Source organism: Furipterus horrens, unplaced genomic scaffold (assembly GCF_987537825.1).
Source record: "Furipterus horrens unplaced genomic scaffold, mFurHor1.1.pri manual_scaffold_6, whole genome shotgun sequence".
Taxonomy (NCBI): domain Eukaryota; kingdom Metazoa; phylum Chordata; class Mammalia; order Chiroptera; family Furipteridae; genus Furipterus; species Furipterus horrens.
In genome coordinates, this window is record NW_028327176.1 from 83,532,093 (window position 1) to 83,549,088 (window position 16,996).

General features: G+C 37.6%; 1 protein-coding gene and 1 pseudogene across 10 annotated transcripts in view; one reads left to right on the forward strand and one right to left on the reverse strand.

The window, feature by feature from the left end:
* The window catches only part of LOC150006661 (MIT domain-containing protein 1-like), a 31,096-nt gene that overhangs the window by 468 nt on the left and 13,632 nt on the right, over positions 1-16,996 (forward strand). Inside the window, exons 2-9 of one of the 10 annotated variants that reach the window (XM_090281957.1) lie at positions 4,160-4,261; positions 5,882-6,018; positions 6,099-6,185; positions 6,909-7,024; positions 7,939-7,999; positions 8,103-8,200; positions 10,050-10,089; positions 12,606-12,739. In XM_090281957.1, the coding sequence (XP_090138083.1) occupies positions 4,160-4,261; positions 5,882-6,018; positions 6,099-6,185; positions 6,909-7,024; positions 7,939-7,999; positions 8,103-8,200; positions 10,050-10,089; positions 12,606-12,638 (674 nt within the window). In that variant the 3' untranslated portion in view covers positions 12,639-12,739. Of the gene's footprint in view, positions 1-4,159; positions 4,262-5,881; positions 6,019-6,098; positions 6,186-6,908; positions 7,025-7,611; positions 7,698-7,935; positions 8,000-8,102; positions 8,322-10,049; positions 10,090-12,605; positions 12,740-16,996 lie in introns of those variants that run through there. The other 9 variants (XM_090281956.1, XM_090281960.1, XR_016511967.1 and 6 more) reach the window with 9 other exon arrangements.
* LOC150006662 (lipoyl amidotransferase LIPT1, mitochondrial-like) lies at positions 14,448-15,677 on the reverse strand (annotated as a pseudogene).

The following is a 16,996-nucleotide window of genomic DNA, read 5'->3' on the forward strand; positions in this document are numbered from 1 at the left end:
CAGATTTTGAAGAGACATAACCAAATATATAAATCTTGGTAGGACTCGTGTTTGAAGGAACTATAGAAGACGTTAAAAAAAACCTTTTATTTTTCTTTCACCCACGACATTTTATTTTCACTGCTTTTAGAGAGAGAGGAAGGGAAAGAGAGGATTGGTTTACTTCTGGGGGCCTAGACTGTGGATGTAGTGCCTGGTCAGGGCACCAAACCCGCATCCTAGGCTTGTGCCAGACGGGAATCAAAACCGAAACCTTTCGGTCACAGGTCAGCCCTCCAGCCAACTGAGCCACACTGGCCAGGGCTAGAAGACATTTTTAGATCAATTTGAAATATAGATTTGGTAACATTAAAATTATTAGCCTTGTTAGGCAGTAGGATTTCTTGGAAAATAATTTTAATTTTTAAAAAATTTTAATTTTTAGAGATGCAGACCAAAGTATTTTGGGAAGAAGCATGTACACAAATGTAGGAGAAAAAAAATAATAACTTCAACAAAAACCCTGGCTGCTGTGGCTCGGTGGATTGAGCCTTATCCTGCGAACCAAGTGTCGCTGGTTCGATTCCCAGTCAGGGCACATGACTAGGTTGCGCGTCAGGTCCCCAGTTGGGGGCGCTAGTGAGAGGCAACCACAGAGTGATATTTCTCTTCCTCTCTTTCTCCTTTCCCCTCTCTCTAAAAATAAGTAAATAAATAAATTTTAAAAATGCTAACAATTTTTAAATCTAGGTGCTGGGTAATAAGGATGTTCATTACACTCTTAACCTGTTCTGTTTAAACAGTTTAATTAAAAGTAAACAAAAATAAAACCACATAGTAGAAGAAAAGAATTTTTTCATAAGAAATAGGTTTACTGATACTCGATGTGAGAAATGCTAGATTGTGGGTGGGACAGGGAGACCTTTACGTAATTATTCAGTGTCGTGAAGTAGCCACATAACCCGCAGTAATTGTTTTAAATTGATTAAGACCAGCCTCTGCTTCCCTCACCCAGTCTGGCCTAACATCTCTCCTCCTGTCCTCTGCTCTAGCCTGTGTTATGTAAAGTAAGTGTTAAAGGGGTTTTGAGACAGCAGAGGGCGCTCTTCAACATTCGGTGCTTTCTCTCTACTATAAAACTGCCTTGCGCAGGGCACATTTAATGATGATGAGGATGATAACAATGAGTATTATCATTTATGAGTGCTAAATGCTAGGCACTGGGCAGAAGAACATATTAAAAGCATGATCTCGTTTCATCCTTAAGTTTCCCTATGAAGTAGCAGGTGATGTTACTCTCATAACGTAAAAAAAGTAAAGTTTGCTTTCCAATTTTGCTATAGTTGGTAGACTCACAATCCCAAGTCAAAGCTTTAAAGACTCTGGTATACTGACTACCAAAAAGAGAGATGGTGTACACTGATGGTCAGGTGGAACACTGCTCAAATACTGGCGCTTCAGGAATCTGAAGCAGGAGAATCACAGGAGTGCTGCTCCAGTGTGCTCCACTGATCCTGTAGAGGTTAGAGACAGTGACATGATCTTATAGGTTAAGGTACAGATGGAAAATAACTCTAATACAGGGAATAAGTGCCAGGAGAGAGCTATAGACAGGGGCAATGAGGATTTAAACAGTTAAAAGATCATTTGGGGGTGGGATGATGGATGTGGCTTTTGACAGATGGCTTTTGAAGGAATAACTAGAATTTCAGAAATCAGAAATTCAGCTAATAGTGTTCAAATTCTATCTGTGCTGTTTAACCAAATCAGTGGTTCACTTTAGTTCAGCATATGTCTATAGGGGAAGGGTAAGAAGTAAAGATTAACGGTAGATTTAGATTTTAACTTATTTCATTGACAAGGAGAAGCCATTTAAAGTTTTTAATAAAGCAGTGATGTAATTAAAGTTGCATCTCAGGGCTTGTCTCTCTTAGAAATATGGTCTTCTCCCAAATATTTGCATGGCCTACTCCCTCTCCTCTTCAGTCTTTACACAAATATCACCTTTTTTTGTGAGGCCTTCCCTGACCTCCAGGGTAACATTACAACTCAACTTCAGGACTCCCTCATCCTTCTTCCTTTCTTTATTTTCTTTAATAACACTTACCACCATTAAACATACATGTTTTACCTCCTGAATGATAGGGGAGAATTGTGTCTGTTTTATTAACCTCTACACCCCCAGTGCTTAGAACAATGCCTGCCTAGCATGTAGTAAATTCTCAATAATTATTTCTTGAGTAATATGAATATGGCAAGATCATAGGAGACACATTAAACTGAAAAGACTGAAGTCAAGCAGACCAATTAAGGTGCTCCTGCAGGAACCAAAATGAGAGGTTATAAGGGGCCTGAATGAATCAGGTAGGTGACATCAATATTAGGAAAAGGAGGAGACAGTATGGATATTGAATTACTGACATTAGCATATGACCAAAATACCTGTATGACTCACTTTATTGCGATAATTGCTTTATTGCAGTCGTCTGGAACTGAAGCTGCAATATCTCTGGGGTATGTCTGGATGTATATATTAATAAGCCTACATATACTTTCTAGCTGTGTTGACTGAAAGGGTCTAGATGTAGTGATAGGACTTCCCTAGTAGCAGTGAGACCACTTAGCACCCAGAAGTTGATTTCTTGATACCATTCTAATAAAAGGAACTAGGGATCCTTGGAAAAATGGATGCTTCCAGGGCTGGGGCAGGGAAAATTCAAGATGAATTTAAAACATTTTGTACAGGAAAGTAAGGAAGTGCTCGAAAAATTATGGGGCATGTCGAAAGAACACAGAAACCAACATTAAAGAGCTCTAAACCAAAGCTGATAAAATTTGAGAAAGGAAATAATGACAGTATTGGATTACAACCCATAGAATAAAATAAATACTCATGAATCCATATTGATATAAATTAATAAATGAATAAATAAATAGATGGGGAAAAGGGAAAGTTCTTCCTTACAGTAAAATTCCAACTAATAAACAAGAATGATGGCAATAGAAAATCACCATTTGGCAAACACTAGTGATACTTGTTGCTGGCAAGGACCATTGGTGGATGCTAAAATTAATGGGTAAAAGAGTGGTGAGAAACAGAATGTCTTTCCACAAGATACTTATTAATTACAAAGGAGAAAATAGTGATTTTTACAGTGGAGAGATTTGTGAACTTCACCTTAACCAAGTGGTCAGAATTAACATCACTGGTAATAAGACACATCAACATCATGTACAACTGGGAAGGGCACAACACTTCTGTGATTTTTTTGCCAAAAAAAAGCATAACTTTAATCATGAGAGAACATCAAAATGAGAGAAGTCTACAAAATAACCACTACTCTTCCTAAAGGACAGGGTCATGAAAGGCAGAGAGAGACTAAGGAACTATGACAGATTGGAGGAACAAAAGAGGAGACATAACAACTAAATGCTATGTGGGATCCTTGACTAGAAAACACACTTTTTTTAGTGAAAAAAATTGGGGAAATAGGTGTATAGATGAGTTAATAGTGTTGTATCAATTTTAATTTCCTAACTCTGGTCATTGTGCTATGGTTATGTGATATGTTACTACTAGGGGAATATGGGTGAAAGGAGTCTGCTATTTTTGCAACTTTCCATAAATATACAATTAACTCAAAATAAAATGTCTTAAAAACTGAGCATTTAAAAAAAGAAGGAACCAGAAGTGATTTGGTAACTGATTGGGACTGGGGCAGGGGGCGCTTTGGGGTAAGATTTTATTGATAATTATATTCAAAACTACCTTACATTTTGGGGTGGCTAGGAAAATGATTGAGCATAAGCTATAATGGAGAAGTCTACCAGAGAAGCTGGTTTTGTGGAAGAAAGGTAGATATTGTTATCTTTCTTTTGATTATGTTAAGACTTCAAACCTGTGGGTGATTAGGGCAAAAGAGTGCTCACACTCAGGTATGACATGTACCAGATTTGGTGTACCCTGCAGTGAGACACAGTGTCAGAGTCCCCACTCCTTAAGGGACTGCTTCAGATATTTAGTGCGCCAATGATCAAGTCAAAATTATGTGTTTTGGGGCCAAGGCAAACCAGGCGAAGGGGTAGGAAATGTGTGGAAGACCTGGGAAGCTGGAAATAATGCCTAAATTAAGTAGAAAAACAGTTTTTGAAACTTGGGAATATATTTTTTAATTTGTAGGCACCAAAGATGATACAAAGAAATGTAATCTCAGAAAAAAAATTTCTGGCTACATGGATAGAGCAGAAAACATAAAGAAACACTTGGATCAAGAAAAAGAAGGTAAAGCGGCTGTTTCAGAGAATGTGTTCATACATTATTGACAAAGCTCATTTCACTCAGTGTTCCTGGCTCTGCCTTTCGAGCTGTTTGAGGTCTAGATCATTTATCCCTGGAGCTGACAGGTTTACTCTGCATTTCTGCTCTCCTGTACAGAAGCTATTCTTACCCTTTGTGGGGGCAGGGGGTTGAGTGGGAAGTGAGGTGGTAGTCAGATACCCTCTTGAGAATCTGAAGAAAGCTATAAATACTGCAGATCTTTGTCTGCTGTTTTAAGGAATTCACAGATCCCCATGAAGCTTATGTGTACATCTAGTTTAAGTTAACACTACACAGGAATACTGAATGTGAATTCTGTATTTAATTTCTTTTTTAATAAAATGACCAAAACACTATAGTATCTGAAGAAATTCTTTGGGGTTGTGTTGTGACTCAAAACATTTCAGAAGTATTCCTAATGATTAGAGATGCAGTAATATTGCTCCCTGTTTATTACTAGTTTTCTCCTTATGAGCATTGAGTTTACAGACATAAATATAAGTTGCCACAGTTGCCTGAACTGCAAACTCCACTGCTTTCTGCAGCCAAAGAACTTTTGCCCTAAAAAGCCAGTACCTCCAGCTCCCCAGTTGCTCTTTCTTCCTCTCCTGACTACAGCCCTCTCCCCACCTCTTCCTAGTATTCTGTACCAGCCACACCTTGGTTTCCCCACTGAGTTCCTCTGTTGAGTGAGAATAAAATTGTTTCCTTTACCTCAAACTGAAATCTACAATGAAATTTCTCTAAATAAGACATTGATGAAATACAGAAACATCAGCATTGTGGTTTGAATATATTGGGTTGAATTAACCTGTGTGGCTCTTGGCTTCAGAACAGATGCATAGTTGCTAACAGTGTATCTGCAAAAATATTAGAAACAAAATACAAATTACTGGTTTTTAAACAGTTTAAAATTGAAATCAGCATATAGATTAGAAACTACCCATTAGTTTTTTTAGCCTTTACAATAATTATTTATTTTGAATGAACAAACTGATTGGAACTATCCTACTAATCCTCTGGCACCCTAGTCTTTGGCTTGGGTTATTGAAAAGTACTATCAATTTCTGCTTAAAACACTCCCTGCAAGTTCTAAGAAAGACTTCTAAACTCCATATTATACTGCATTTATGTATTTAATACTCACTTTAGCTATTGAATTGCAGAACATAAAAGATTTAAATATTAAGAGAAGGACCAGAGAGCCACTCAATTATAACTTGTAGTTCTACTCATGGTGACAAGAATATCAGATATTTTTATACGTATAGTCCTCTCTTGAATAAAATGCCTGGTTTCTAGGAATCAGCTCAAGAACCTGTTCCAAGAAATCTCTGGACTTTCCCATTTGCCTGGGCTCGGTAAAGGCAGAAATCACTCACGGAATGGTTTGCCTTGCTTACCTCTGTATGTGTAGCATCTTGCCCTGTGCCTGGTATACAGCAGCCATTCACAAATGTTTACTGAGTGGAGAAGTTAAAAAATTAATTTATACCTGATCCTGATTAATCGCTATATATAAATATAATATGTATAAAAAGTCGGCACTGGATTTTTTTTTTAATTAAAGCTTGTGTTTTGTAGATGGAAAATATCACAAGCAAATTAAAATAGAGGAGAATGCCATAGGTTTCAGTTATGAGACACTTTTTCAAGAATATCTTAATGAGTCAGTTACAGAAGTTTGGATAGAAGATCCTTATATTAGACATATTCATCAGGTAAGTGAAACAAACTAACATGTGATAAAATGTTATTTAAAATATATGAGTTAGTAGTAACCCATCCTAATATCTTTCAGTTATATAACTTCCTTCGATTTTGTGAGATGCTTATTAAGAGACCACGTAAAGTAAAAACAGTTCATCTTCTCACCTCTCTGGATGAAGTAGGTATCTGAAGGCATTTACTCTTTCTCAACTTAATTTTATTCAGTTACAAGATAAAGTTCAAGCAAGGAAAACTGGATGTAATGCTTCAGCTAGAGCTATTTCCTTGGGGTGAACTTATTATCTACCAATAGGCACAAAACACCTTGAGAAAATGCTGTTGATTTTAGTATCTTGTACTTTGAATTTGGCCACTTTGCTAAACTCATTCAAATATTTTGTTAATTTAGTCTCTTGGATGTTCTAGGAGGCAGTCACACTGTCTGCACTATTGACAATTTCATCTCATTTTTTTTTCTACTAGTTATTACCTATATCTCTTTTTCTTGATTGATTGCATTGGCATTCTGGGCGATCATAGCATGATAGCAGGCATCTCTCTCTTGATTTTGACTTACATAGGAATGCTTCTAAATAATTCAAATTTCTAGGATTAATTCAAGAACAAGCAAGCCCCATCTGAATAACTAAACAGCATTACTAAAATGCATTTTAGGAGGTGGGACAGTGGTGTTACGTCTACATTAGAAAAAACAGTTAATCTTTTGATTAAAAACAATTGCTCATAAAGCACTTCATATTCTTTGGTTGCTTCTTTGACATTAATAGACATTGAAACTAATATTCCATTTTAATTCAACTATGATACACATTGCATAGCTCAGGGATAATTTAAAATACTAATAACGGAGGCAGAAAATTGTATTTATTCCTATTAACAGGGCAGTGGGAAACAGCAGCAAATTAGTGGCCTGAAAGAAATAAAAGAATCACTCTGGAATCATGGAGTGCTGTTGGAATTAGAATACTCATCTTCAATACATGACCGAGAAATTAGGTTAGTGTATAGTACTATTTTCACTTCTAAGCAGTTGAAAAATACTTATTTTTATTTTTCTTGTTTTATATAATTGCATATAAATACTCAATTTAAATACTAAAGTTTTTAAATAAAGCTAAATTATAGTATCTTTTCACTTTTGAAGGATAAAAAATTGGCTTATTTTGTCCTGTGAGTTTCATAGTTCCTAATGGAATAAGATTTACATGTTCTATGTCATGTGAAAAGAGGTAGTTCCTTTCTGTCAACTATACATATTGTTTTATAGTATTGGGAGAATTTATTTCCTTTTCTAGTGATACTGGTATTTATTTAATGTGGCTTAACTTCTACAGTTGATAAAATATTCTAGTAGGTCTGACAGTATGCTGTGTCTATGAGGAAATAATATATGCAGTTTTTTTAGGTGATATGTTTCCTCTGTTTAGCATAGTGGCTTTCATGTTCATACCAATAGCACCCTCAGTTTTAGTGAAAACTTAAGAACAACATAAATGCAAAATAGATGAAAATGCAGCTGCTGTGACTGAAGCAGAGGTCAGGATCCAGAGCGATTTCTGTTTATTTCCCCCATTGCTAAGTAGGACAGCCCTGAAACGCCACCACAGGCTACTTTGAAACCACATGTTGGCAGACCAGGAAAGTTGTATCAGCAAGCTGAGGTCCAAGAGTAAGTTTTAATGTAATTGTTAAACTCTTCATGAGCAAATCAAATCAACTCATGGTTTCTTTGGACATTTTGCTTCATGGGGGACACAACCCATGAGTTCCTCCCAAGTTTGGTTCAAATCAGGTTACTGGAGGAAATGATTTTCTGTTAGGGGGGATTTGCTGAAACTTCATACTCTATAGCTTTGATAATCGTCTGACATAAGTGTCTGGAATATAATACTATATACTAATTTCAGTAGGTTCAACAATGGATGGATGATTAAGATTGGAAGGGGACTGGATTATTTTAAGAAACCACAGGTAGGATATAGCCATGAGTGAGTAGCACTCTTTTTGTATCATTTTAACAACATGGCTTTGGTCCTTTTTGTTAAAAACAACAACTCTTTTCTTCTCTTTGTAGAGTCGTTTCTCCCTTGGATATTGTGATCTTGATTTAAGACCATGTCATGAAACAACAGTGGACATTTTCCATAACAAGCACACAAAAAAATATGATAGGTAGTAGCTTAATTTACATTGTATGTTTCTATTTTAAGTGAATATATATGTATTTCTTTTTACTTTGGACAGATCATTCCTATAATGTGTGAATTTAACAATAAACATACATTTTTACTAATTTATGGATCCATTGTTCAGTTGTGTGACCAATCCTAAATATTTTTGTAAATATATTACTTAGGTTTACAGTGTTTTAAGTCATACGGTAAATTTAAAGTTTACCAGCTTTTCTCTTGCTTGGCTGTTGGAGCGTGAATCAACAAATAATGAGCACCTATTATAAAGATGAGTTGGATGTTAATATTGCCCCTGGGGATTTAGAGTCTAGGTGGAAAATTTTTGGATAAGAGTACTCTTAAGGCAGTGGTCCCCAACCTTTTTGGCACCACAGACCGGTCTTGTCTGGGTGGGGGTTTGTGGATGGGACAGGAAGTTGAGCTCAGGTGAGCTTTGCTCCCCCCACTGTGGAATGAGTAGGCTGGGCGGCTGGAGGCAGAGCTTAGGTGAGCTTCAAACCCCCTCCCCTCCTGTGTACAGGTAGGGGGGTGTAGTGACAGGAGGCAGAGCTCAGGTGAGCTTTGCTGGCTCAGCCACTGTGGATGGGCAGGGAGATGGGGAATAGGAGGCAGAGCTCAGGGGAGTTTTGCTTCTTGCTGCCTGGTTCCTAACAGGCCACTGACCGGTCCTTGTACCAGGGCCTGGGGGTGGGGACCCCTGTCTTAAAGAGACAGATTGGCTTGTGTGTCTAATATCCAAGAATAAAAGTACAATGTTAATTTTGTTACAAATCAATGTCTTTAGCAGACATTCATCAATATTCAGTTATCTACTATTACCTAACTCCATAAAGGCAGATCAACCTATTTAGTTATCCAGATGCATTTTGCAGCTCATTCAACCTTGGCTGGCACATTTGTAAAGCTTTATAGTTTAGAATGAACTATTCTGGGTAAGCACATCCATCCAGATGCCAGTTGACTGCATTGGGACAAACACTAGATTTCCGGGAGTTGGACTGGGAGAGTGGATACAGGTAGAAGCAATGGACAGTCCAGAAGCCTAAAGAATAAGCTAAGCCAGAATCTGCAGAAATAAATAGAAGTACTGCTGTTGGAGAGTGCACATATAAACACCACATCAGGGAAAGATTGAAGATTAAATTCAAGATTAAATAATGTGGAAGACTAAAGCCATGTGGAAGGAAGCCAGGGGACTAAGGTTGAGCTGGTAGTCCTGGGTGGCTTTAGACACCAGGTTTATGTTTTGCCTTTGTGGGAAAACAAGAAGGGCTTCCAGAAAAGTTCCTGATGTTTTTCTTTGATGTTTAAAGGTTCAGGTGCTGATAATGCTGAACCTGAAAATACTCAAACTAGTTTTGCCGACCTTTATTATGTGTGTCATAGGTGAAGGTAGAAAGATAGAAATCGAGAGCTGAAATATTCTAAAGAAGAGGTTTACTGAAAACAAGGTGGCAAGAAGGAGGGAACTTAATGCATCAAGGAAGCACATGCTAATGAAGAATATGGCTCCTCGAACTGCGTCTGGAGTATGGCTTATATGGGGCTTGAGTATTCTCCCAGGCGCAGAGCAGTTTTTAGCTTTCCAGTTTCCCAACGTGGGCTGGTAGCGACCAGCACATATGCAGAACAAAGCTCTTGGGGAGTGCCTGAACTTTAAACTCATGTAGGAGAGACTCAAAAAAATAATTGAAGAGCATTTTCATCTGTCTGAGAGGGGCTCAGTCTGTCTTCTGTGGAAATTCGGGGTCTCGGGAGAGCACGTGGAAAAATATTGGACCTGATCCAAAGTCCCTTTCTGCAGTGGATCCTGCCTTTTTTTTTGCCAGGTACCATCATCATGTGGAAGTAGAGTGGCCTTTTATTCAGGTGAGAATATGTGTTAGATCTCCATACTGACATGTTAAAATAACAATTCTGATTTCTAGAGAGAATGGATCTGTCACTAGAGAATCAGCAATCCACAACCCTGTGATAACTTTTATTCAACTCTCATAGAAACCCTAAGAGATAATGATATTGCCATCCATTGTTCTAAATATTTGAAGTTCTATTCCCAGGTCCACTTAGACTACCAGAAGGATACCAGATGCAAGTTTATCTATTAAACATCAAGAAATATGCAAGAACTATATTTAAAAACAGTAAGCTTTATGAAGGGATGTAAAAGAAAACCAAGATAACTGGAAGGACAAATTATATTCCTGAATGGGAAGGCTTAGTAAGATGTCAGTTCTCCTTAAGTTAATGTATAAATTAAATGTGAAAAGAGACTATACTAGGAGACTTGCTTGACAAGCTATAAAGACAATGCTACCAAAAACATTTTAAAATATCTGGGCATAAGAATGGACAAATCAGTGAGATAGAATAAGGAGTCCGGAGACACATCTGGGAAAGCGAATGTGTGTATAGGTACTTAATATATAATGTGTCTTTCATTAGTGGGGAAAGAATATACTATTCAATAAATGGAAAAAATAACATTAGATCTCTACTAGATATAAATGGTTCTAACTGGATTAAAGTGCTAATTAAATGAAAAATCACTTTGAAAAAACTCACTAAATGTACTAAGCACAACACAAACCCCAGGAATTATCAATGAGGCAAAAAGGTTTAATAATTTTGTAAATATTTAAAACAAGTAAAGGAACCATAAAAAAATTAAAAACATGAGTTCAAATTTATAGCATGTAGAAAAGGGTTATTAGTCCTAATATATAAAAAAGCTAGCCACATTTTCAGCAAGTGAACTTGACCTTACCTCCTTTAGCCTCACCAAGGACTTGGTCCTTTGAGCAGTCTCTCCTCTCCACTGCATTGTTCCCTCAGTATACACATCCCATGCAGATAACCACCCAGCCTGCTCTTCATGAACAAACTTCTTGAAGGAGTTCTCTTACACAGTTTATTCCCCATTTCTTCACCACCCTCTCACACTTCAGCTCAGGGTTCCGGTCTGGCAACTGGGGCAGCAGGCTTTACTGGTTAATCATTCAAACATTAAAGCCGGGGGCAGTACTTTAGTCCTGATCAAGGTGGTTTTATCTGTTAGTAATTTCATCTATGGCTTTAATATTCTATTCTTCCTTCTACAGCCCTGCTGCCTGTGGGTTATAGGAGACATGAAACCTCCACTCAGTGTCATGTTCTTTTGTCCAGTCTTGCACATCATGACCATTGAAATATGTCCCCAGTCACTGTCTATTCTATGAGGATCTCCGTACAAGGTGCTCAGCTTCTCTAATCCCCTAATGGTAGCAGTCTGGTTTGTGTGGCGACAAGGGATAAATTGGGTTAAATCAGATGTGCTGTCCACACAAACCAGGACATACTTAGAACCGTTGTAACAGGGAGCCCGTAATAGGCTCTTGAAAACACTATGGGCAAGTGTACCATGCCCACTTGGTGCAGGTCTCAGATAGGTTCTCTCCTATCTCCTTAACCCTGACCCTGGCAATTTATGTTTGACAATTACCATTGTTGATGGCAGCAGACTTACTGGTTCCCAGCTGGCGTTTCCCCTCAGCACTGGTTTGATTACTCTGACCCAGAGGCTGAATTCACCAATAGAGGTTTGCAGAGTTTGACCTGGTAGTATGTCAGTGCCCAATATGTTATGTGGTACTGGAAAGAGAAAAACTTCCTGTTCCTGTGGGGGAATTTGCAGTGTCAAGGGGACCTTCCTGGCCATAAACTTTTACCCTCCATAACCAATGATGGCATAGAGGGGGCCAGAAAACTTCTGAGGGTTACCGTGTATCCAAGTGCATTTGGCTCCAGCATCAACCAGAGCCATCACCTTTTGTTTCTGGGGGACCAGAGAGCTCAAATGCAGTCCCCGATTGCCCCAAATCGCCCCTGGAGGTGATCTTGGCCTGTGTCCTATGCCCAGGGCATTGAAGGCACCCATGCCAAATAGGACTGTATCTCAGGTTGCTGCTGGAGTAGGCAGGGTACTAGAGGTGGTAGAAGCAGGTCTGAACTGTTCAGGTTTTAAGGCTTTCCACAGGCTGGTCTATCTTTTTACGTGGGGTCCCAGCAGCAATGACATCAAACCACATTTGCTTCCAGGTTACTTTTACTAGACCCTTTAGAGTAGATTGGGATAATCATTTGGCTTCTCAGATTTTCTGTCGTGCATCTTTCCCATAGACTTGTCAGTTTTTCCCAGATCATCAATGGACTGCCCAACATTAAAAATGTTACCCTATGACTGGGCTTAGTAGCCCATTCGTGGTGCTGGGGATGGACTGAAGTTATCTTGGCTTTCATTCTTGCAGTCACGGTGGCTCAATTAGGGTCTTCAGACAGGGATAAAGATGGCCTATTTCATTTTTAACTCCCTAAGAATTTACTGTGCCTCCTCTATTTATTTCCAGGGTCCCGTGTGGCCAAGCCTCCCTGCAGGATAGAATATCCCAATCTCTGAGGGAATGAGTACCTTGAACCTCCTGAGCACCAGCAGGCATTACCAGAGGGCAGTGTGGTGATAAATGATTGTTGTTTTAAGCCACCAAGTTGTGAAGTGCTTTGTTTTGTAGCAATAGATAACTGGTAATAACTGGAATACTCTTTGCATGGCTGCTTTCCTCTTAGTCTTCAAGTCTCAGGTTCAAAGTCATCTCCATGGTAGCTCTAGCTAGGTAGCCCCTATAATTGTCTATTTTAAACACCTGGACTTTTCATTCATACTATTCTCATTTTGTAATTATTTCCTGATTTGTTTGTCTATTTTCTCCACTAGGCTTGAATTCTTAAAAGTCAGATCTTGACCTATTAAATGGGTCGTAAATTCCATGTTTAAAAAATAAGATAAAATTGAATATAAAATACCAGATAAGTAAAAAGTGAAGGTAAACATTGTATTATGAACTTGTTAGGTATATAATGTGTGTGTGCTGATGCACAATATAAAATATATTTTTACTCTAGTTTTTAAAAAGTTTGAAAGCCAAAACATTAAATTGTCAATTCCTGAGGTCAGTGACCATGTCTCACTCATCATGAACATCCGACTAGCAAAGCATCTGGCACATAGTAAGCACTCAATAAACACCTAGTAAGTACTCTGGGAATAAGAAGAGTATCTGAATGAACTTCAGAGACAGGAAATAGTTGGCAGTGATGTTACTCTTTAAAGAAGTTTGACAATGAAGATATGGAAAGAATAAAACTTTGAGCAGGAGAGTTTTGGGGAAGGAGGAGACATAAACATGTTCATTTGCTATGGGTAAGGATCCAGTGAAAGTCAAGAGAAAATACAAAAAAAAAAAAAAATTAGATAAATATTTGACAGTATAAGGCCCAAGCAGGCTGGAAAGGAAGAAAGAGTCAAACTAGGGTACAATGAGAGGAGTTAGCTTTAATGAAAAGGAGTTCCTGAGAAATGTTGAAATAGAGAACATGAGAGGCTAAAGGAGTTCATTTCTGAAGGCCTCTCCTCTCAAATTATGAATCAAGGTTTGTGATGAGTGGTGGAATTCTGAGTTGAAGAAGAGTGGAAACATTTAGGAATAATGCCTCTGAAAAATTTGAGGGCGTCAGCAGATGAGTTGAATCTGACACCAACAGGAAGAAGAAAATATAAGTTGAAAGCTGTAAATATGAATTGGGTTAATCTGAGTTATGTGAATTTTCTTCCCACATTGCCTGCCATCTGGGCATAGGAGTAAAAAATCAATTATCGAATTAGAAAAAGTGGCTATGGTAGGTCAAGAGAGAGGCAAATGAGAATGGTGATAAGAAAGGGCAATGGATTTGAAATAATTCAAGCTAGGATAAGGAACGGAAATGAAGCAACAGATTAGGGAAGAGTTCAGGGTTTATAAAAATTACAATAGGCTTGATTTAGTGGGAGAGGATGGGAGGAAAGAAGTTTATAACTAAAAGGGAGAATTTTAGAGATTAAGGTATCAGAAGTGGAAAGAAGCCTGGGCTGTATTTCCTGGAGGTAAGAAAAAGCACTAACTCTAAGGTCAGAGTGTCCCATATGGTAAACATTCCCAAGATGGTAATAAAGGCAGGAGCTGAAATATAAATGAATGCCAGGTATTAAAATCAGTGAAGAAAGAGAGCATCCTAGAGATCAGCAGGAAATATGGACAAAGATAGGTGATAGACAAATGGAAAGAAGTTACTGAAAAAGGCTAGGGGCCCTTTTAATTTTAAGAGACATACAATGTACATTGAAATTTTTTATTTTCTTATTGAAACTGCCAATATTAGTAAATTTACTTGCAATCACATTATTCCCTTAATTTTTTCACAGAGAATATTCCATCTTCTGTATAGTTCATCATTTTCTGGACATGTTCTATGTAATGCATTTGTTAACACAGTAGTTTCAATTGGGCAAAACTTACTGCCAATAAAACTTGAATTTAATTTGTCACATATTTTCAGTGGCAACCAATGATCTGGTGCTTCAGTGTTACAGATTTCAATTCTCCCGTTATTTACATCTATGAATACTTTAATTTACAAGTATGACTGTTTGTGTAACACATTAAAGCAAATATTTTTTTGAATATTAATAACTATATTGAGTTGCCAAAATCCCAGTGTATAAATACATGATATATTTAATTTTGAATCATTTTAAAGGAAGTTTTTACACTGAATTTTGGAGTTTTGCCATAGATCCATTTCCAGGTTTGTAGTTCTTTGACTTTGCTATTTATTCCAGGAAACAGTGTCTCATCTGTTGGGTTTTTCAGGTCGATGTGATTATCAGTCCAATGATAAGCGGCATATTCTTCAGCAATAGCATTTGTCAGTACTTCACAGGTCAGAGTGGGGTCTTTTTCCAACAGATTTTTTACTGAGGAAGGTATGCTAGCAGTGGCATTGCTCCTGATCCCTTGGTAAGGGCTCTTGAGCAAAGACGACAAGAAGGTCCCATCAGTACTACATAACAAAGTGCAGTGGTGATAAGCAATAGTCCAGCCAATCTTAGAAGCTGTTCCTGAGATTTTAAACTGGCCATCAAGTAAAAGGTCAAATCTTTTGGTAGGCTGCACATCCAGCTGGGGTTGGACAGCATTCAGAGCTCTCACAACTAATTTTCCATTTTCCATCCTATCATACTTTTTTTTGGTTGTAAAAGTCAAATTGATATTACCCATATCATGGTAAACTGTTCCTCCTCCACTTCTTCTCCAAGCCAGTTTTACACCTTTTTCTCTCATCAGATTCAGGTTACATTCCTGCCAAGGATTCTGATGCCTACCAATTACAATAGAGGGAGAATTTCTCCAAAAGAACAGGACTGGCTTGCCTTCTAGGTTCATATGGTCATGGATCCAGTCTTCTACAGCCAGATTTTGGTAAACATCATTGGAAATTGACTGTCAAATGAGCCCCCTTTTCACTGTGTTTTTAAAACCAGTTGCTGAGACCTGGAGGTTACAAAGTAACTGGAAGCAATTCTTCTTTGAAAATGGAATCAGCATGCTTTGAAAAATGGAAGAAAAACAAATTATTTGATTGAGAAAAGGAAAATTAAATTGTTTTCTAGTTATCAATTCTCAGTTATCTAATCCAAACTCTATCCAGGACAGCTTCCTTTAGGTTTACCATTCATCTTGAACAATTCTACAACAGAGTACTCAAAGGAAATAAATATAGACAAACTTCAAATAGTTTCAGTTGAAATGGAGTAAGGGCACAGATTATTCAAACAGTAAATCTACAAATATATTATGTAATATATCTCAAAGCCAAACCAGTTATTTTGAATTCACAGGGAATACATATGTTCACTGGGAAAAATTGAGAATATACAGATAAGCAAAAAGAGTACATTAAAAGACTCCATACCACCACCTGGAGATAATCACAATGAATGATTTGGTATGTACCCATTTTTCTCTGTGCAGGTGTAAACACACACACACTTTCCCCCTACAGAAATAGAACCATACTATTATTTCATTCAACATTAAATCTGTTTTTACATTAGCTTTAATGTTGTATATTATTGCATTATTAGATATACTACAGTTTACTCAATCAATCTCTTAGTTTGTATTGGGTCAGCCAGAAAGTTTGTATGGTTTTTATCCATAAAGTAAAAGACACATTTTTCATTTTCACCAATAACTTTATTGATTTGGGTGTTTTGAGTATGTTGGCTATATCCTGCGTGGTATAACATTGATTGTTGTCAGTTAATGTCTTGATTTGATTGCTATCAACTTCAACTAGCCTATCGGACCGTAAAGCATTGTCCAACAACAAATCTCCAGCATGAAACTTTGCAAACTACTTTTGATACGTTTGACCAGCCAGCACCTTCTCCATACAAGGCACAAATCTTTGTGTGTGTGTGTGTGTGTGTGTGTGTGTGTGTGTGTGTTTCAGCTGTTTTTACCTTTCTTGAAATAATAAAGCATAATATGCTGAAAATGTTGTGTATTTTTCATTTTTTATGGTAAAAGATTTTTTTTCTTAATTGGTTATGTTGTTACAATAGTTCCAATTTTTTACACCTTTGCTCCCCTCCACCCAGCACCCCCCTTTCACCAGCAATCCCACCCCACTTAGTTCATGTCCACAGGTTGTGCATATAAGTTCCTTGGCTTCACCCTTTCCTATATTATTTTTTTAATTAATTATATTTTTACAAAAATAAAAAATAACACCCCCCCCCTCAGACTTAAGACCCTTTATAATTTTATAAAGGAGAATGGGAAAAGGTCTCATGCTCCTTTAGCTGCTTCAATCTGGACATGGTCGTCATCCTACCTCCTTTGGGTCCAGAAATCCCTAA